Source organism: Erinaceus europaeus, chromosome 2 (genome assembly GCF_950295315.1).
Source record: "Erinaceus europaeus chromosome 2, mEriEur2.1, whole genome shotgun sequence".
Taxonomy (NCBI): Eukaryota; Metazoa; Chordata; class Mammalia; order Eulipotyphla; family Erinaceidae; genus Erinaceus; species Erinaceus europaeus.
This window is the reverse complement of record NC_080163.1, coordinates 2,315,323-2,336,003: the sequence shown is the minus strand read 5'-3', so window position 1 is coordinate 2,336,003 and position 20,681 is coordinate 2,315,323. Positions and strand designations below refer to the sequence as shown.

The following is a 20,681-nucleotide window of genomic DNA, read 5'->3' as shown; positions in this document are numbered from 1 at the left end:
TTGAGGTCCACCAGCCCCTTTTTCTATCTGAAGATGTTGACCTGGAGTAGTGACACCTCCAACAACAATAAGTAAAAAAAAAAAAAAAAAAAGGATGAATAGTTTCAGTTTGGTCCTGGCTTGCTCAGATTTTGTCTGACAGCAGCTGTGACTTGCCTCCACCACCTATTCACTTTTATTTTCTTTTGTTTTGATGTCAACTAACTCTAGTTGTGGAAGGATAATGATCCACAAGACTGAGCATGTGAGGTGAAAACAAGAAGGAAAAAATGGGACAGGATCAAACTTCTACACATGAAAAAGCTTCTACACATGAAAAGCAAATTAAGGGTCCAGGAGGTGGCACGCACAAGGACCCAGGCTCAAACCCTAGTCCCCATCTGCATGGGAAGAATTTATAGAGCTTAAAGCAGGGCTTCAGTTGTCTTCTTCTCTATTGCCTCCTCCCCCATCACTTTCTCTGTATCCTGTCAAATTCAATAAATATATTTTAAAGGAAGGAAGGAAAGTCACTTTCATAGCTCAGAGCCTGCACAGGATCATCAGCCTGGAGCCTCTTTCTGGAAGGTTCAAATTCCTTTATCAGCTGACAAGCCATTCACTGACCTCGCCCATGGGAAAAATGTGTTCATAGAAGGAAGGGTCACTCTTGAATATAAAAGCTGAGGCTCCAGCTGTTCTTGTGACTCCCAGAAGTGGCTGCAGCCAGAGCTCCTGGTTCAAGTCCAAAGAGCATCATGTCAGAGTACACATGGCTGGAAGGGATCCCATTACTAGCCAATTTTCTGTCACTTAAATACCAGACTGGAGAGTGGAGGGATTTTGTCTTCAAGGAGGATGATGTCCTGATACTGAGTTACCCCAAGTCAGGTAAGGGGGCAGGGAAGAATGGGAGAAAGGCTGTCAAGGGAAGTAACTCTGTCATCAGATCGTGTGTGTGTGTGTGTGTGTGTGACATTTTGGGGGTACATGGAGCTGTACCCCCATCATCATCATCACCCAGATGATGATGATGCTCAGACAAAGGCTGGAATGGGCAGAGATGCCATAAGAACTTCAGAGGAGGCAGAGCATGTCAGAGGAATTCGTGGACCCTATCAGTGAGTCCTAACAGATTTTCATGTTTGTACAGAGATAGAGGAGGACAGCCAGAAAAACCACAGGAATGAACTGTGGGTGATGGAGGTGGTGCACCTGCGTGAGCCCACACAGTGCATCGTGCAAGGGCCCAGGTTTGAGAGTCCAGTCCCCACCCATATGGGGAAGTTTCACGAGTTGTGAAGAGGGTCTGCAGGTGCCTCATTCTCTTCCTCTCTATCTCCCCTCTGCTCATTTTCTCTCTATGAAATAAAAGAAAATAAAAAACAAGGAAAATGATCAACAAGACTGGTGGATTTATTTTGGAGGCCATTTTCCCAGACAATAACCCCGGTAGCAGATATATATATTTATACAGTGTGTATGGGGAGGACTATTGTGTATAAAGGTGTCTTTGAAATTTAATGTGATTGTGGGAATCTTATCACAAGAGACCGCACCCTCCCATTTTGCCATTTTAATACCTGCAACTTTTACTGCTCCAAGTAACTAGCTGAGCAGAGGGCAGGAATGAAATGTCACATATACAGACAAAAAATAACACTTTTTTTTTTTTTTAAAAAAAGTGCCACAATGTCTTAAGGGAGATTGAAAGAATGATTTCAGAGAGATTTGGTAGGAAAGGATCTTTTCAGATCCAGGAATTGACAGGAATAGCAAACAAAAGCAGCTATTGTAGAAGCTGTAAAATTGATGAAATGCAGTGATGGCCCAGCTGGGTGTGCTAATATCCTCCAAAAGGAGGAGGGAGAGGGAGGTAGAGTCACACACCTGTGAAGTTGAGGACACTAGAAGTGGCCCTGGTGGTATAGGGGTAATGGCCAACTGTGGAAAGCACTTCAACTAACAGCCACAAGGGGGAATCAGGGACAGTCCACTGACAGATGAGGAGGCAACAACATGCCTTAGGTATGGTGTGCAGGAGGGAATAGTATTTAGCCCTCAAGAAGACTGGCCTTCTGTCAGGCTTGTAACAAGAGCCAACTGTGAGGACCTGGAGCTGAGCTGCCTCAGCCGGTGGCAGAAAGGCAAATGTTGCAGGATTCTGGCTGCAAGAGGGGTCTAGAGAGTAAGCCCCAAGATCACGGAGAGCAGGATGGGGCTGCCAGGAAGCTGAAGGTGGATGCAGGGAACTGGGAGAGGAACTGATTCTTGGGGACAAAGTTCAGATTGGACAGACCTGGCCTTAATGTAACACACACACACACACACACACACACACACACACACACACACACACACACACACACCCTAAGATCCACCATGAAAATGGAAATATTGTTAGGCTGAACTAGTAACCAAATGTCTTCACTCAGACTCATAGTTGTGATTCTTTGATATCCTTCTCATTCAGGGACTCACTGGATGATTGAAATCCTCTCTCTGATCCGCACCAAGGGAGATCCCAAGTGGATCCAATCTGTTCCCATTTGGGACCGTTCACCCTGGATAGAGATTCAAAACATGTATGAAGCCTTAGAGGCACAGGAAGGCCCACGTCTCATCACCTCCCACCTCCCAATCCAGCTCCTCCCCAAGTCTCTCTTCACTTCCAAAGCCAAGGTCAGTGCTCTGTGGTCAAGGTCTGTTTGACCAGTGATTTATAGACTGCAGTGTCTCTTTGGGAGTTTGAGGGTGGGGAATATCTTTGTGGGCCTGAGACTTTGTGTTTGCTAGAGTCAGCTTGCACACCTGAGGACAGGTGTCCTCCACTACACAGGCTCTGCATTGACCAGGTGTCTCCAGGAGCAGAAAGTGTCTCATCAGAATCTTGGACACCTTTATTGTGAATCTAGTGTATAGACCCCATGTGTATAGGCCCCATGTGTATAAACAGATGGACACTCGACGTTGGGTGATGGTCACTGAGCAGGTAACCAGAATGGGCATCAGAATGCTGCACCCTGCAACTTCATTCAGTGCCATAATGTTCATGGTTTTTCCAGAAAGAAGAATGGGAAGGAGTTCACTGATAGTTCACTATCCTACTTGTTTCCCATTTAGGTGATTCACCTCATCAGAAATCCCAAAGATGTCTTGGTGTCTGGTTATTTTTTCTCAAAAGTATGTTCTTCTTTTGAGCAAGTAGCATCGCTGCAAGAGCATTTTGAGCGATTCCTACAAGGAAATGGTGAGTGGATGAGACACAAAGCTGGGGTACAGAATCCCCTATCAGCCCTGGGTCCCAGTCCTCCTAGTTCCCTATGGGCAGAATGCTCAGTGCCAGGAACCACGGCTGCTCAGAGCACGGCCTGTTCTGCAGAGCAGCAGAGCCCAGAGGCTTGTCAGCTGTCCTCACCCTCTCTGGCCCTACTTGAGTCTGTAGGCCTCACTAGGCCCACAGGAAGCATGTTCCCCTCTGTCACCCACTACTCTGTGTCCCCATGGGAGATTTTCAAGTTATATATATACACACACACACCTGTTATTTATTTTTTTAAGTTTTTATTTCTAAAATAGGAACACTGACAAGACCCTAAGATAAAGAGGGGTACAATTCCACACAATTCCCACCACCAGGACTCAATACACCATTCCCTCCCCTGATAGTTTCCTATTCTTTAACCCTCTGGGAGCGTGGACTCAGGGCCATTATGGGGTGCATTAGGTGGAAGGTCTGGCTTCTGTAATTACTTCCCCGATGAACATGGGCGTTGATAGGTCAATCCATACTCCCAGTCTGTCTCTCTCTTTCCCTAGTGGGTCAGGGTTCTGGGAAGTCAGGACTCCAGGACATATGGTGGGATATCCAGTTGGCATCTGGAACCTGGTGGCTGAAAAAGATCCAAGATAAAAAGTAGAGCAAATTGTTGACCAATTATGAACCCAAAGGCTGGAATATTGCGGATGAAGATTTGGGATCTCCTTTTTGGGAAAAGTTATTAGGTCTATTCTATTAGATCTAATCTAGCTATTAGATCTATTCTAGGTATATTCTAAGGGGCCTATGACACACCTATTTTTTTTTTTTTTTGCCTGCACTTAGGTGATGTAAGCTATTGTCTAGGGGGATGGTGTCATAGTTGGAAAATGGACCAGAAAGCTGGATCAGGGAAGAGACTAGCTCCCCAATATGGGAAAAGTATACAAATGTTAACCGTAAACCATATTGATTAGATCTGGGGCCCATATTCAGCTTAAGAGCCTATGTAACCTCTTGTTGACTAGTCATGAACCTAAAGGCTGGAATATTGCAGATGAACATTTGGAGGTCTCTGTTTTATAGACAGACAGCTAGTAGGCCTATTTTAGTTATATTCCAAAGGGCCCATGAGAGTTCTGTTTGGAAAGGTATCACTAGATCATTGGAGCTGGAGGGTTAACATCTCAGATTTGGCAACTCTGGAGACAGTCTGAAGTGAATCATGATGAGGTAGCACTTGTGTTTATTTGGTTGAGGTCAGCAGATGCACTATCATGAGCAAAGCAAGCAAGGCCCAAAGGTTCCAGGACTGGGAGGAATGTGGACTTTACAGAGAATAAGGAAGGTTCTTTGCTGTCTTAGAGTTTAGAAAGACAAAAGTCAGTTTTATTATAGCCAAGTTATTTGGGAGCTTGACTTACTTTGAAAATCCCATGGTTAGGATTTACTGTACCATACATCACCTCACCATGATTTATATCATTTATAAAGAACTATATCTTAGATACTGACAGCATCAGTTGCTTCTAATCTATGTGGTCTAAGATTATAGGTAACTTAGTATTTCAAAAAAATTTTATTATTATAAATGCTTTAAGAATTTAAGACCAGTGTCTGAATTCAATCAGTTTACAAATACAAAACATTAAGTGCTTACACTTAAGGAATATATACTCAGAACTATGCATTTAAATCTATGCATATAGCAAACTAGAGACATGGAATCTATTTCCCCATTTGTGTGTATAAATTGTGATTTCTAAGACTATACGTTAAAGAATATAGATTAACACCATTCCTGCCACCAAAGGTCTGTGTCCCTACACCCACCTCCCTACAGTGGAGCCGAAAATATTCCTTCCTCCCCTTCACCCAGAGTCTTTAGTTTGGTGCAAAACACTAATCCAGTCCAAATTCTGTTTTGTGTTTCCCTTTCTGCTCTTTTGCTCAATTTCTGATTACGAGTGGGATCATCTCATACTCTTTCTGACTTGTCTCACTTAACATATTCCTTCAAGCTCTATCCAATACGGATTGAAGAAGGTGGATTCATTATTCTTAATAGCTGAGTAGTATTCTGCCGGGCTAGCTTCGTGGGAAGGAGACAGATGACCAGGGACTCATGGCTGAGCTGGGAATGAAGTTCAACCTTTATTGATGAGCGAGAATGCAGAGCAATCAATCTAATCTCTATTCATTAGAAAATCCTGTCCTTTATATCTCCTGAGGCGCAAGTGTCAGGAAGAGGAAGTACATAGGATAGGGGGTGGGGAGAAGGAAAAAAGCGCACGAACCAGTGGGGATTAAACCAGTGGGGATTAAACCAATGCAGGTCTCAAACAAAACAATGATTATGTAAATAGACCACAGCATTAAGCAGTGTAAGCAAACCTAACGTGATGATCAAAACAGAAGGGATCTTAGAAGCAGAATTAGAAGCAGACCAACAGTATTCCCTTGTGTAGCTATACCACAACTTTATTGCATTACAGATAACACTTGTCTGTTGTTGGACACCTGGTTTGCTTCCAGGTTTTGGCTATTACGAATTGTACTGCTACGAACATAGATGTACACATATCTTTTTGTATGGGCATGTTTGACTCTTTAGAACATATCTCTAGGAGGGAAATTACCAAGTCATAAAGAAGGTCCATTTTTTAGCCTTCTAAGTGTTCTCCAGACTGCTCTCTATAGAGGTTGGACCAGTTTTCATAACAACCAGCAGTGCAGGAGAGTTTCTTTTTCCCTACAACCTCTCCAGCATTTATTGTTGCTGTCATTTCTGATGCATGGCATTCTCATGGGGCTGAAGTGATATCTTATTGTTGTCTTTATTTGCATTTGTCTGACAATCAAAGACTTGGAGCATTTTCTCATGTGTCTGTTGCCTTTTTGTACCTCTTCTGTGGTGAATATTCTGTTTATATCCTCTCACCATTTTGGAATGGGGTCATTTTTTTTGTTGTTGCTACGTTTTGTGAGCTAAGTTTTGAGGTTACTAAGTTCTCAATTTCTCTTTTTCTCAATCCAATGCATAAATAATACATTTTTTGATCATTTCTGTTAAAAGTATTTTATTATCTTTATTAATTGGACAGAAAGAGTCATAAATTGAGAGGAAGGAGGAGACAGAAAAAGAAAGAGAAAGAGAGACACTTGCAGCACTGCTTCACCACTCACAGCTTTTTCCCTGCAGGGAAAAAGACTGGGGACTTGAACACAGACCCTTGTACATTGTAACATGCTTGCTTAACCAGGGGCACCACAACACTACCCCCACAAGCAAAATATTAAAAAACAAAGCAAAACAGAAATTGGATGAGAATTCTTTCTCATCCTCTCATGAGCTCGTTGAAGCTATTTTTTAGCATTACCTAAGGACCTCTGATGAGGTTGTTTCTTCTTGGCTCCAATGCATCTTCTGCTTTATTCACCTGCAAGGTGTTCCCATGTTGTTGGTATGCTTCTAATTCTGCTTCTAAAAACCCCTTCTGTTTCATTTGGTTTAATCTCCCCTGCTTAACACTGCATTCTATTTACATAACCACTGTATTCTACTTACATAACGACTTCAGGGCATTGATTTAATCCCCACTGGTTCATGATGTGTTTTTGCTCTTCCCCCTCTCCTTGTCACACCCTGATTTTCACCGGTCACTTTTCTCTCCACGCTCTCTACATCACATCCTGTTTACACCCTAGTTGGCTAGTATATTAGTGTTAGTTTAGTTTAGCTCAGCTTAGATTGTGCTGCATTCTACATGAATAAAGAGATACTGTGTACAGCTCAACCATGAGTCCCGGGTCGTCTGTCTCCGCTCACGAAGCTAGTCCAACACCACGTGGGTTTGGAGGCCTCAGGTATGTTCTTGTCCCCTGGAACCCATAACATATAAGATATTCACATGCAGGGATAAGTCCTTCTGTCCTGCCCTTAGCCTGAGTGTGCTTTATGTGTGTGTATACCTAACTCAGTCTCTCTCAGTAAAATGAATGCCTATGTATATGGAAATATATATATCTGAAACATAGGGCTTGGAAATTTATAATGGTAGCATGTTTAAGACACTCCTAATTTGATAAAAAAATTCTTAATTTGAAGACACGTGAGTTCACACCAAGAATTGTGACATAGCAGGGCTGCAAACTAGTTCACTAGATAGAGTGCTCATCTTGCCAAACACATGGCTTGGGTTCAAACCGCAGCACCACATGAGTAGGTGTTGTGGTACCAGGAGATGTCCCGATGATGTGGTCTCTCTCTCTGTCTCTGTCTGTCTCTATCCTTATTCCTATCTCTATCTGCATGAAAACACTGCACTGGGAGCAGTTGAATCTCACATACTCAATGTGGGGCACTGAAAAAAAAACAAGCTAACAAGAAACTCAGGAAAGAAAGAGCTCAAGCCAGTCTTCAGGGGATGTTGTGGTGGGAAGAAAGGAAAGAAATTCTGAGGTGGCAAGAGAGAACGGGTAGTACCAGAGAATCAGAAAGGCAAAGGCAGGGAGGTCACCTTCCAGCACTGGGTGAAGATACCATTCAGTCTAGATGTGCAGGTGTTCAGAGAAGGGAGGTGGGGAGGGAAGTGCTAATGGAGCGGGAGCAGCCAAAAGGGGCCCTTCTTTAGTTCCCTTCTATGGGATTCTAACATAGAAGAATCACCAAGAGATCCAGTTATATTTCAGGGAGAAAATGAACATTTATTAGGAGAAAGTAAGGACAGAAATTGAGAAGAAAGTACAATCCACTTAGGCATGGAGACCCCTGAGACAGATAAATAGGCAGATAGATGAAATTTAGATATTTAGATAGATATAGAGAGATAGGTGATAGATAAATAGATAAATGATAGATAGATAGATATAGATAGGCAGATAGACACACCTACATGAAGGCCCCTAGCTTCCTGCTCTTCCTAGCTTTATAGTCCCTTGAGGGAGGAAAGAGTCCTCAGGGGATGTGCTTCAGCCTTTGTCCCCAGGTGTCACATCTGTCTCCACCTGCATTTTATGGCCTTTGCAGTTAGGAAGGGAGGCTGTGCTGGGGAAGGATACGCAGACACACTGGGCTTCTGGCCCTGTCTTGGTCTCTTGTCCTGGCTTCCTGCAGGGTGTAGGGGAGAAGGGTTTCATTCCCTAAACTTCCCTCCAACAGAAGGGCAGGATGCCACTCTTCAGGGTCCTACAGGCTTCTGCACAGCTTGTTTCTGAGACCTGGGAACTAGGGTCATAGCCTGCTCTGAGCAAACTAGACTTAACTGGTGTTGAATGACAGCTATACATCATGATGCTTCCTCACTCAGTAGATTGGCAATGACAGGTGGTGTCAATATGCCCAGTTTGTGTTGGTTACACTCAAATTCAAGATGGTGGGGGACCCCAGGATTCAAGGACCTGAATCTCACTTCCCTCTCTCCCCATTCCTGTGCAGTTTTGTGTGGGTCCTGGTTTGAGCACACACAGGGCTGGATGTCCATGAGAGGGAAGGAGAGCTACCTGATGCTGCATTATGAAGACATGAAGAGGGTAACTATGGTTGTGGGGCTGCCACACACCCTTTTCCCTCCCTGAATCCCTCTATCCCACCGCCTGTGCCCTGCCACCTTCCTGGTCACAGTTGGCCTTATGCAGACCATCAGCAGTTGACACCAGCTCCTGGTCTCCTTTCCATCTGTGTGCTTTTGTCACTTCCAAGCTCCTGGATCCTAATATTGTGGCTCCAACTCCCAGTACCTGGAGTTATGTCCTTTATGTAAAAAAAGTTATTGATATCCCCTCACAATCACTTCATTGAAGGAAATGGCAGCTGTCAGTTGTTGATGCATTGGGTGGATCATGTATCTCTTTGGAGTGTTGTGGCCCAGGTGAGATAAATCTCTCCTGTGGTGTCCTGGACAGTGTGCTCTGCTACTTCCTGCTTTACTTCTCTCTCTGAGATGGTAGAACAGGACCAGATGGGACAGCTTCACCCCAGATATGGAGGTGACACCTAATCTGATGGACACAGAAAAATAAAAACAACTTGGTCATGATGAGCAATTTGTTTGCCTCTTCTCCCTTTCTTGTTTTGTGAGTCTGGTTAAAGGTTTATTGATTTTGTTTAGTCTTTCAAAGAAATACATTTAGCTTCATTGATCTTTTGTATGGGTTTCTTATTTTCAGTGTTATTTATTTCTGCCCTAGCTTCAGTTATTTTCAGATTGACTGATCCTCTGAGCACTAAGTAATGACCATCCATATATTTTGAAATTTTATTTAAGATTTATCATGTGAGAAATAAGAATAGCTGTTACTGCCCTTTTTTAATGGTTCATTGACTCGTATGATATTTTTCCATTCTTTTTCTTTGAGTCTGTATTTTTCTTGTTAAGTGGGATTTCTGTAGATAACATATGGTTAGATTGTGTTTTCTGATCTATCTTCCTACCCTGTGCCTTGTAACAGGTGAATTCAGGTCTTTGAAATTTATTGATATTATAGAATGAAGATATTTTAATGCCATTATTGGAGATTTTTTAGAGTGTTCTGATATATGGCATGTTTATGGTGATCTGACTGTTTATAGGAGATATTTCCAAGCTTCTGGCAGGGAAGGCTTGGTGGTGGTTGATTCCTTCAATTATTGCTTGTCTGATAAGGTTTTTATGCCTCCATCTAGTCTGAATGACAGTCTAGAAGGATACAGTAGTCTTGGTTGAAAGCTTTTCACATTGAGTATTTGGTATATGTATATTTCTTGCCATTCTCTTCTGGCCTGTAGTGTTTGTGTGGAGAAGTCTGCTGCTAATCTTATGGGTTTTCCTTTGTAAGTGACTCTTTGTTTTTCTCTTGCAGCCTTCAGGATCCTTTCTTTATCCTTATTCCTTTCCATTCTAAGTATGATATGTCTTGGTGTCTTTAGGTCTGAGTAAATTCTGTTAGGGACCCTCTGGAATTCTTGAACATATATGTCTTTTATGTTGTGTATTTTCTCATCTATTATTTTCTGTAGAATGTTTCTTCCTCTCCCTCTCTCCTCCTCTGGTAGGCCTATAATGTGTGTATTATTTCTTTTGAAGTCACCCCATATGTCTCTGTTGTTCTTTTCAGTATCTCTTAACCTCTTTTTGAGATCTCTTACTTCTTTATTAGTTTTCTCTAATTCATTTTAAATCTTGATAATTATGTTTTCTACCTCAGTTATTCTATTCTCTCCCCCTTCTGTTGTTTTATATACTTCAGCTAATTTGCCACTCTGTTCTGATAGTGCATTAGCTTGTTTAGCTAGTTGTACTCTTAGCTCAGCTATTTCAGCTTTCAACTCTCTAATTATCCAGAGATATTTAGTGTTTTCTTTCAGAGTCTCAATTGTTGTTTCCCTTTTTCTGATGACATTACTTTCAAAAGCTTTCCTGACTTCTTTGACTATTGCATCAATTAGTGCTTAGATGTTGTCTTCATTCTTATGAGCTTCTACATTTGGGTGGCTTTATCTGGGCTTTTGTCCTGGATCATGTCTCCAATGTTTCTTTTTGGTTTAAGCATCATATACAGTGTGTTATGAGATCCCTCTCTCTGTACTTTTCAATCCACAAATCCACAGATCACTCTTGACTGGAGTGCTATGTCTAAATCAGAGCTGCAGAGAAAGAAAGATACAGACAGAAACACCAGAGCACTGCTCAGTTCTGGTTTATGGTGGTGTGGGGGACTGAATCTGGAACTTTGAAGTCTCAGCCATGACAGTCTGTTTCCATAAACGCTATGCTATCTACCCCTACTTTCTTTCTTTCTTTCTTTCTTTCTTTCTTTCTTTCTTTCTTTCTTTTCTTTCTATTTTATTTATAAAATTGAAATAATGACAAAAGTATAGGAGAAGATGGGTAAATTTCCACATAATTCCAATCCCCAGAACTCCATATACAATCCTCTCCCTTGAACGTTTTCCTATTCTTTATCCCTGTTGGAGTATGGACCCAGGATCATTATAGGGTGGAGAAGGTGGAAGGTCTGTCTTCTGTAATCGCTCCCCTGATGAACATGGGTGTTGTGTGGTTTATCCATACTCCCAGCATGTCTCTCTCTTTCCCTAGTGGGGCAGGGCTCTGAGGAGGTGGGGCTCTAGGATCCATTGGTAAGGTTGTCTGGCCAAGTAAGTCATGTTGGCATTATCTGGAACCTGGTGGCTGAAAAAGATTTCAGATAAAAAGCAGAACAAATTATTGACTAATCATGAACCTAAAGGCAAGAATATTTCAGATGGCAATTTGGGGTCTCCATTTTGGAAAAAGCTAGTAGATTTTAGGTATATTCCAAGGGGCCCATACTGGTTTTTGCCTGAGACTGACAGCTAACATACAGGTGGTCCCAAATTATTATCTAGGGAGATGGTGGTCATAGTTGTAAAAAGAGCTAGAAAGCTGGATCAGTCAGGAAAGAGAGTAGCTCCCGAATATGGGGAAAGTATATAAATATTGTCAAATATAAACCCCTTCAATTTCACCGGAGGCCCATATTCAGCACAGGAGCCTATGTAACCTCTGCATCCATGTAGGTCTGAGCTTGCATTCTGTGGTCATGGCTAGAAGCATTCCAGGCTGCACAAATTGCAAGACTCATCTTCCTCAGGTGGTAGGTAGAGTATATTGCTTTTCTTCCCTTTAGAGTATGGAAAATTCCCTACCACTGCTGATCCACGTTGAGAGCAAGGTCCTTTAGGGGCCCTCAAAGGGGTCCATTAAGTTACTCCTCCTGGAGATGACCAGTGATAGTGGCAAGAGTGATCTTATAGAGGTCTAGGCCCATCATGTCTGTGTGAGAATCCTAGGGTCCCTCAGTGGGACTCCAGATCATGATCACCTGTTGTTTTCTATTTGACCCTTTCACCTCCCTTACACTTGGTCAACCAGCAGAGACAGCTCTCATTTCTATACTTTGGTCCTTCTCTCCCTCCCTTTCTCTTCATTCTGCTGCTTCTGAACTCTCATTCTTCTCTGGGACCTTTCCTTTTTCTGTCATCACTTTGTTTTCTCTTCTCCAAGGACACAAGGAGCACCATAGAGAAGATCTGCCAGTTCCTGGGCAAAACCTTAGAGCCAGAAGAGATGAACTCAGTCCTCAAGCACAGTTCCATCCAGGCTATGAGAGACAACAAGATGTCTAACTACACACTTATGGATGGCTCTAATTTTAATTTGAAGAATGGGCCATTTCTGAGAAAAGGTAATAGAAATGTTTTACTTCACTGGCTATGTCAGTTCATGGATGGGCTTTTGTTTAATGTTGATAGTAATTAGGACTTGGAGGAATCTGATTGTGTCCTGGTGAGAATGTCTCTTTCATAGTCAAGAAGTGGCCACAAGCATTTGAAAAGTTGCTGAGATCAGTCCTGGTCCCTTGACTCAGCTGAGGTCATTCAGCGTGTCTTATCAGATCTGACAGAAACCCGTCTATTCCACAAAGAGTGGCCAGAAGAACCCCCACTCCTGCCAGATGACCACCTGGGACTGACCTACATCAAAATTTCAGAGTCCGGGGTGCTCGTGTTGGAGTCACACCACAACTGATATAGCACAGAGAACTATCACACACCAAGAACTGTAAAAAGGAAAAGAAGGAGAAAAGTGAATCTTTCCACTTAGCTGAGAGGCTGTGTTACTGTCAGAGACTGTGAGAAACCTGTTGATGAAAAGTCATTTGTCTACTCCCAGTTCAAGGTGAATTTAGCATTCCTTCTGCTTAGAGAAGGATGATCCCATTTATGCAGCTCTGAGTAGCAACCTGGAGGTGAGAGGAGGGCACTCACCTGTCTAGTGGCTAAGTGGCCAGAGCCATCAAAAAAGGAGTCTTTTCTTAATTCTTAAATCCTTATGAATTAGGGGTTTCTTGGTGGTGATTTACCGCAGTCTGATGGAAACCTTACTTTCAGAGAAAAAAAAACTGAAATCTTATATTGATAACCAATGAAAGTAACTGTTATCTTTGACTACTTGTATTCAAATGGTCTGTGCCTGGCATAAAACTAACATTCTGTTACTTTTATAGAATAAGAAAAAGGAAGGAAGGGGACGGGAAAGTAGGGAGAAAGGAGTATGAAAAATAGAAGACATGATCATATATTATAATAATATCTCCTTATAATATTTATTTATTTTAAGGAGAGAGATATATGACAAATAGATAGATAGGTTGATAGGTAGATAGATAGATATGTGAACATTGCTCAGTTCTGGCTTATGGTGTTGGTAGGGATTGAACCTGTTACCTCAGAGTGCCTGGCATGAATGTATTTTGCATGAAGATGAATGAAGAATGGAAGAAGATTCTAAAATATATCTTAATAATGTCTCTTATTATTTAATTCATTATTTTAATTAGAGAGATGCAAGGAGATAGAGGAGAAAGAGAAAGAGGAAGAGAATTATATGAAAGCACTGCTCAGCTCTGGCACATGGTGGTGCTGAGATTGATACTGAAACCTCAGAGCCTCAGGCATGAAAGGATTTAGCATGGCTATTATACTGTCTCCCCTGCCTGCCATACTAATTTCTTATACAAATGTGATTTACTGTATGACGATCCAATGGGCAGGTGGCCTTTCCCTGCAGGATGTTAGAATGAGTCTAGCCCAGTTGTAGACAGATGTAAAAGTCAAGGAAGTCCAGCTGTTAGTGCTGCAGGACAGTGAACCTCCTGAATGAGACCTGAGCAGCAGGTGATGGAAGAGATGAGAGGCCAGGACTCACAACCCTGGGTCTGACCTGAGTGTCTTTTCTATGGGTCAGGTGTTTCTGGGGACTGGAAAAACCACTTGACGGTGGCCCAGGCAGAGGCCTTTGACAGGATGTTCCAGGAGAAGATGGCTGGTCTCCCTCCAGAGCTGTTTCCCTGGGACTGACGTCTGAACCAAGTCTCTAGATTTCACATGACTATTGCCAACTGTTCACTTGTCTTTGTATGTGATGAAGATTCTCAAATAAAACTACTTATTTCACATGGGAACCTGGAATTCTCAAATACAGAAAAGTCTTTGAGAACTATTATAATTGATTACTGATTCATTTTTCTAATTTTATTCCATCCTCTGCCCTTTCTACTTTCCTTATTTACTTCCTTCCCCCCTCTCTTCCTTCCCTTCTTCCTTTCATCCATCCTTTTTTCCTTCCTTCCTTCCTTCCTTCCTTCCTTCCTTCCTTCCTTCCTTCCTTCCTTCCTCTGTGAGCATGTTTGATTGGATTATTTACCTGTTCAAACCCACTGCTCACAGCAGACTATACTTTTCTCAGAGAAGATAAGAGACATACAGAGGTAAGGCGATGGTGAGTGAGTAGAGATACCACAGTCCTGCTCTGTTACTCAGTGCTCTTGAAAGAAAGAAGAGGAAGAGGAAGTTGAAGAGGCAGAAATTCAAACGAGACTTTTGCTGTGTAGAAGCCCAATGTTAATAAGTATGGTGGCCAATAAAGTTTTGCCTGACAGAACGTAAATATTTTACTTTGGGAGAAATGGTATTTTGGAGAAATGGGCTAAAGCCAGTGGTTTCTGTGCCATATAACAGATCAATATTGTTCTTAGCCATTTCTTTAATTTGCTACACTTTTTCTTCACACCTCAAAGCCGAGATTTCTGACTGATAATGCCTCTCTTTAGTCTTGTTTCCCAGCAACCAAATGAAAAATGGAGGTAATAAGAACATCTACTCTGTTTCTTCAAGATAAAGCTTAGTATGACTCAGACCTCCACTGAACAGTGTTCACCAGGTCTGTTTTATGATATGACCTTGTTATATGGCTCAGTAGTCTTGTAGAGTTTTGTCTTTATTTTTAACATTTGATAGACATTTGCCTTTGGGAATATAGATGGTTGATGCTTGTACATGAATGGGATGTTGTAATAAAACAAGGTTCTCTGGGAAAAAAAAGAAATTCAAGAGAGCATGATGGTGTGAGGTTTGTGTCTGGTGTTCTTTCTATGGGGCATCTGACCTACTTCCTGAAGGATGGTGATGTTCTCAGTTTTCCATTCTCAATGAACCCAAGGGCTCCCACTCTCTCTCTCTCTCTCTCTCTCTGTCAGTGTGTGGGGCTATGTGTAAGCTTGATAGAGCTTAGGGAGAATTCCCCATCCTTGGATGGAGGTCTGAGAAGATACTCTCTTGTCAGTCTCTCTCAACTAAGGTGAGCAAAGGGGAGAAACTCAGACTTAGTTCTTTCCTCTTGACTCTCAGGCCCACGAAACCTCACTGCCTCTCTTCATTAATGCAGGCCACATGGCCCCTGCCTTAAGGTTCATTTACTCAAAGTTCACCTCACCTTCTGATCACAGAGGAGAACACACCTTATCACACACTCCTAGCAGTGCCCTTTGATGTCCTCAATTTGCATCAAACCTTGCTTATCTGTTGGTATGCTTTAAAAACCCCTTCTGTTTCATTTGGTTTAAATCCCCCCTGCTTAACACTATTCTGTTTACATAACCACTTCATTCTATTTACATAACCACTGTTAACAAGCACCACCCTCCCTCCAGGGCATTGGTGGTTCAGTGATAGAATTCTCACCTGCTCCACCCCCTCTCCTTGTCATACCCTGATTTTCACCAGTCACTTTTCTCTCCACCCTCTCTGCATCGCATCCTGTTCCCACCCTACTGGACTAGTATATTTATAAGGACAGGATTGTTTGTAGTTTTTAGTTTTTTAGCTTAGCTTGGTATAGATTTCGCTGCGTCCTGCATGAATAAAGAGATACTGTGTACAGCTTAACCATGAGTCCCTGGTTGTCTGTCTCCTCTCGCAAAGCCAGACTGACACTTATCTTCTCTCTATCTTGCCTTAACTGGTTCAACCCCTCTCCTCCTCTCAAATGCCTTTGGGTAATGAAATGCCTGTATCAGGAGACTAATTATCTTGACCTTTATGTATCTGCATCAATTATTGTCATACCAGCCCCCTACCATAGGGGCAAGCTGACCTTTAAGAAACCTGTAATTTCTGACATATTTGAATAATGTTCTTTGGTTTTCCATTTAAACTTTGCCCACCTGCTAATAAATGTGATCTGAGCATGCTGCAGTCTCCCTGGTGTCTTTACTTCGTGTTGTCCCTTGCGTGAGTGAGAAAGAACTGGTCCATTACCTTTCTCCTGGAGATCACCCCGCCAGAGACCCTGACATCAGTGAAAGCTTTTCTTTCACTATGCAATAATGGCCAAGCAGAGACAATATACAGGGAAGCATGAAGTGGAGGTCCTAGGTAGCATATAGGGCTAGGTCAAAAATTAAAGTGAGGGACTGGGGTGACGGCACAGTAATTGAACACACGTTTCAATGCATAAGGACTCTAGTTCAAATTCCTGGTCCTCACCTTCAGGGCAAGTAACTCCATAAGTGGCATAGCAGTGCTTCAGATATCTCTCCTTTTACCTCTATATCCCACCATCTCAGTTTGTCTGCATCTCTATCCAATAAATAAATAAATAAATACTTAAAAAAATTAAAGTGGGAGTGGGAAACAACAATCTTTGGTGGTGGGTACAATGTGAAACTGTATCCCTGTAATATAATCTTGTAAAATATTTTTCAGTAGTTTACTTATTGTGATTAATTGTGGGTTACAGGTTTGTAAATTTACACAGGATAGTTCTCTATAGCGCTCATCACCAAGTTATCCCCACCCTCCCACCTCCCAAAGAAAATAGATAATAATAACCACCATAGTCTTCACAGTGTCTGAGTAGCAATTTGTTTGCTTCTGCTTTTTGTGTTTACTTGAGGAACAAAGAGAAGTTTGCATTCTTAACACCTAATGTTGAGTAGGCTCCTCCTTACAGAGATATCAGTGGAAAGTTCTTCCTCAAGGAATGAAAAACAGCCCTACCATTTGTCAGTACTATGTTGACTTAGTGGCAAAGCCAACTCATCAGAAATTTCCTGATGTCCTTATATATTGTTATATGAATGATATTCTCTTAGCACACCCAGATGAAAAAATTTTAGGAGAAGCAGATGCTCATGTATAACAGCAAACTACTTTGAATGGCTTGGCTATAACACCAGAAAAGTTTCAGGATGTAGAGCCATGTGAATAATTAGGCTATATTATCTCTCCAAGATATGTTAGACCATAACATGTTAAACTGTACATCCCTGAATATTTGACTCTCAATGAGTAATAAAAATTATTAGGCAATAATAATTGGCTTAGACCATCCCTGAGAATTCCATCATATAAATTAACCCATTTGTTTAATTGTTTAAAGGGAGATACAGTTCTGTCCTCTCCTTGCTTCCTTACAGAAGAGGCCAAGAAAATGTTAATACAGGTAGAAGACTGGATTTAATCAAGACAGCTAAAAAAAAAGGATTCAAGAAAATGTTCCCATTCATCTCTTTTTTTCCTGTCCACTCCCCATAGTCCAACAGGAGTGTTACAAGATTAACCCATTTATAGGAGTTATTGAGTGGCTGTGCCTCCCTCTTACTCCCAGAAAGAAAATAAGCACTCAGTTTGAACTTAAGTGCAGCTTAAAAGGTCAAGGTAGACATTACTGTTGCATTCTCACAGGAACTGATCCTGATGTCATTCATCCAGGTATTCATCAGAATGATTTTTCTTCTCCATTAGAATTCTCTGAGTCTTTACAAATTGCTTTAGCTGACTTTCTTGGTCATATTGATTTTACAGTTCCTAAAGTTAAACTACTTCACTCATCTATACTATTATCTCTTCCCCATAAACTATGTGTATCTCTTATCCTATTTCTGTTGCCCTTATATTCTTGTTGGTGGTTCTTGTAGTTCAGGAAAAGAAGCTTTTACTTGGAAAGTAGACAATGAATGGCAATACTTAGTCACTGTAAACAAATCCCTACACAGAGAACAGAGTTAACCAGTGCCACAAGTACCTTACAATAGTTTCATGATCATTCTCTAAATATAGTGGCAGATTCAACATATGTAGTATGCTATATTCAGGTCATAGAAAATACTCTTTTACATGAAAAAGATAATAAAGTTCTCTTCACATTTTTTTTAACTCTCCAACAAGTCATACAGAGATGCACACACCCATTATATATTTCACATCCATTACCATTCAGGTTTACCTGGACCCATCAATGAGGGAAGTGAAAAGGCAGATCAATTAGTCATGACAGCTACACCTGTTCAACAAGCTCAACAATCTCATCAGTTTTATCATCAAGGAGCTAGGGCCTTGGTGTCAGCCTTTAATATTCCCCTTAGACAAGCAAGAGACATTATCCACACTTGCCCTGATTGCTGATTAAGACATACTACTATGCCACAAGAAGGAGTTAACAAGGAGTTAATCCCACAACAAGGAGTTTATCCATCAAGGTAATGTTATGGAAAATGGATGTTACACATTATTCTCCTTTTGGCTAATTACATTACATTCATGTCTCTTTAGACCCCTTTTCTGATTTTATTCATGCAATATGACATTTGTGGTGAATCTTTCAGACATGTTTACCATAATTTATTATCCACCTTTCCTACAATGGGCAAACCTTTACATATGAAAACATGTAGGTAAGACATGTGGTGGGGGGGTCAGTCAGTAGCACAACAGGTTAAGCACTCATGGTGTGAAGCGCAAGGACCAACATAAGGATCCCGGTTCAAGTGCTGGCTCCCCACCTGCAAGGGAATCACTTCACAAGTGGTGAAGCAGGTCTGCAGGCATCTATCTTTCTCTCCCCCTTTCTGTCTCCCCCTCCTCTCTCCATTTCTCTCTGTCCTATCCAACAATGGTGACATCAACAATGATTATAACTACTACAACAATAAAACAACATGGGCAACAAAAGGGAAAATAAATAATAAAAAAGACATGTAGATAAGAACCTCTACATATAAAAACAGAGCCCATACCTCTAAAGCATTTTCTCTTTTTCTCCAACAATCAGATAAAACATACCTTGGGAATTACATACAACCCCAGATGACAAGCAATTGTAGACAGAGATAATGGTCTTCTCAAAATAGCTTTTGCCAAACAAAAGAGGGGGAATAGCCAGGATTCTCTGACAACACAGGACAATTAGGTCAAATAATTTTTTAAATATTTATTTATTCCCTTTTGCTGTCCTTGTTGTTTTATTGTTGTAGTTATTACTGATGTCATTGTTGTTGGATAAAACAGAGAGAAATGGAGAGAGGAGGGGAAAACAGAGGGGGAGAGAATGGTCGATACCTGCAGACCTGCTTCACTGCTTGTGAAGTGACCCCCCTGCAGGTGGGGAGGCCAAATAATTTTTACATTAAATTTGTTAAATTGCTCTTCTATGGGCTCATCAGCAGCTGAGTAACATACTGCTTCCTTAGAAGACATTCCAAAACAATTATTTTTAAAAAATTCTTTATTTATAAAAAGGAAACATTGACAAAATTGTAATATAAGAGGGGTACAGCTTCTCACAATTCCCACCACCAGACCTCTGTATACCAACCCCTTCCCTGATAGCTTTCCCACTCTTTAACCTTCTGGGAGTATGGACCCAAGATCATTGTGTGATGCAGAAAGTGGAAGGTCTGGATTCTGTAATTGCTTCTCCACTGAACATAGGTGTTGATAGGTCGATCCACACTCCCAGCCTGTCTCTCTCTTTCCCTAGTGAGGAAGGGCTCTGGGGAAGCAAAGGTCCAAGGCACATTGCTAAGGTTGTCTCTCCAGGGAAGTCTGGTTGCATCCTGCTAGCACCTGGAACCTGGTGGCTGAAAAGAGAATTAATATACAAAGCCAAACTGTTGGACAATTATGGATCTAAAGGCTGGAATAGTGCAGGTGAAACGTTGGGGGAGTCCTCCATTTTGTAGATAGCTAGGAGGCATATTTTAGTTATATTTTAAAGGGCCTGTAGCTATACTAGTGTTTTTTGTTTGTTTGTTTTGGCCTGAGCCAAATGCCACTGAGAAATGCCACTTATTTTGTACATTGATTTTGTAGCCTGATACCTTGCTATATTGCCTAATAATTTCCAGTAGTTTTCTGCTGGATTTTTTATGTTTTTCTGGTTATACTAGCATATCATCTGCAAATAGTGAGAGCTTGACTTCTTCCCTTCCAATCTGTATTCCTTTGATTCCTTTCTCTTGCCTGATTGCTTTGGCAAGAACTTCCAATACTATGTTGAAGAGTAATGGTGATATTAGATAGCCCTGTCTAGTCTCCGATCTGAGAAGGAATGCTTTCAGCTTCTGTACATTGAGTATGATGTTGGCTGTAGGTTTGCTATATATGGACTCCACTATCTTAAGAAGTTTCCCATCTATTCCCATTTTTTGTAGTGTTTTGAGCATGAATAGGTGTTGTATTTTGTCAAAGGATTTCTCTGCATCTATTGAGATAATCATGTGGTTTTTGGTTTTGCTTTTATTGATGTGGTCAATGACATTGATTGACTTATGAATGTTAAACTAGCCTTGCTTTCCTAGC

General features: G+C 41.4%; 1 protein-coding gene across 1 annotated transcript; it reads left to right on the top strand.

The window, feature by feature from the left end:
• Window positions 1-674: 674 nt before the first annotated feature.
• LOC103128199 (alcohol sulfotransferase-like) lies at window positions 675-14,262 on the top strand. The gene is made up of 6 exons (XM_007539066.3): window positions 675-870; window positions 2,453-2,661; window positions 3,103-3,229; window positions 8,676-8,770; window positions 12,265-12,445; window positions 14,008-14,262. The coding sequence occupies exons 1-6, from the start codon at window positions 738-740 to the stop codon at window positions 14,118-14,120; spliced, it is 858 nt and encodes a 285-aa protein (XP_007539128.1). The 5' UTR covers window positions 675-737; the 3' UTR covers window positions 14,121-14,262.
• The last annotated feature ends 6,419 nt before the right edge of the window (window positions 14,263-20,681 follow it).

Excerpts from the sequence above, each read along its gene's own strand:
- LOC103128199 (XM_007539066.3), top strand. The coding sequence starts at position 738 with ATGTCAGAGTACACATGGCTGGAAGGGATCCCATTACTAGCCAATTTT. Across the intron at positions 2,662-3,102 it reads TCTTCACTTCCAAAGCCAAG|GTGATTCACCTCATCAGAAA; the intron begins GTCAGTGCTCTG and ends TTTCCCATTTAG. Across the intron at positions 12,446-14,007 it reads TGGGCCATTTCTGAGAAAAG|GTGTTTCTGGGGACTGGAAA; the intron begins GTAATAGAAATG and ends TCTATGGGTCAG.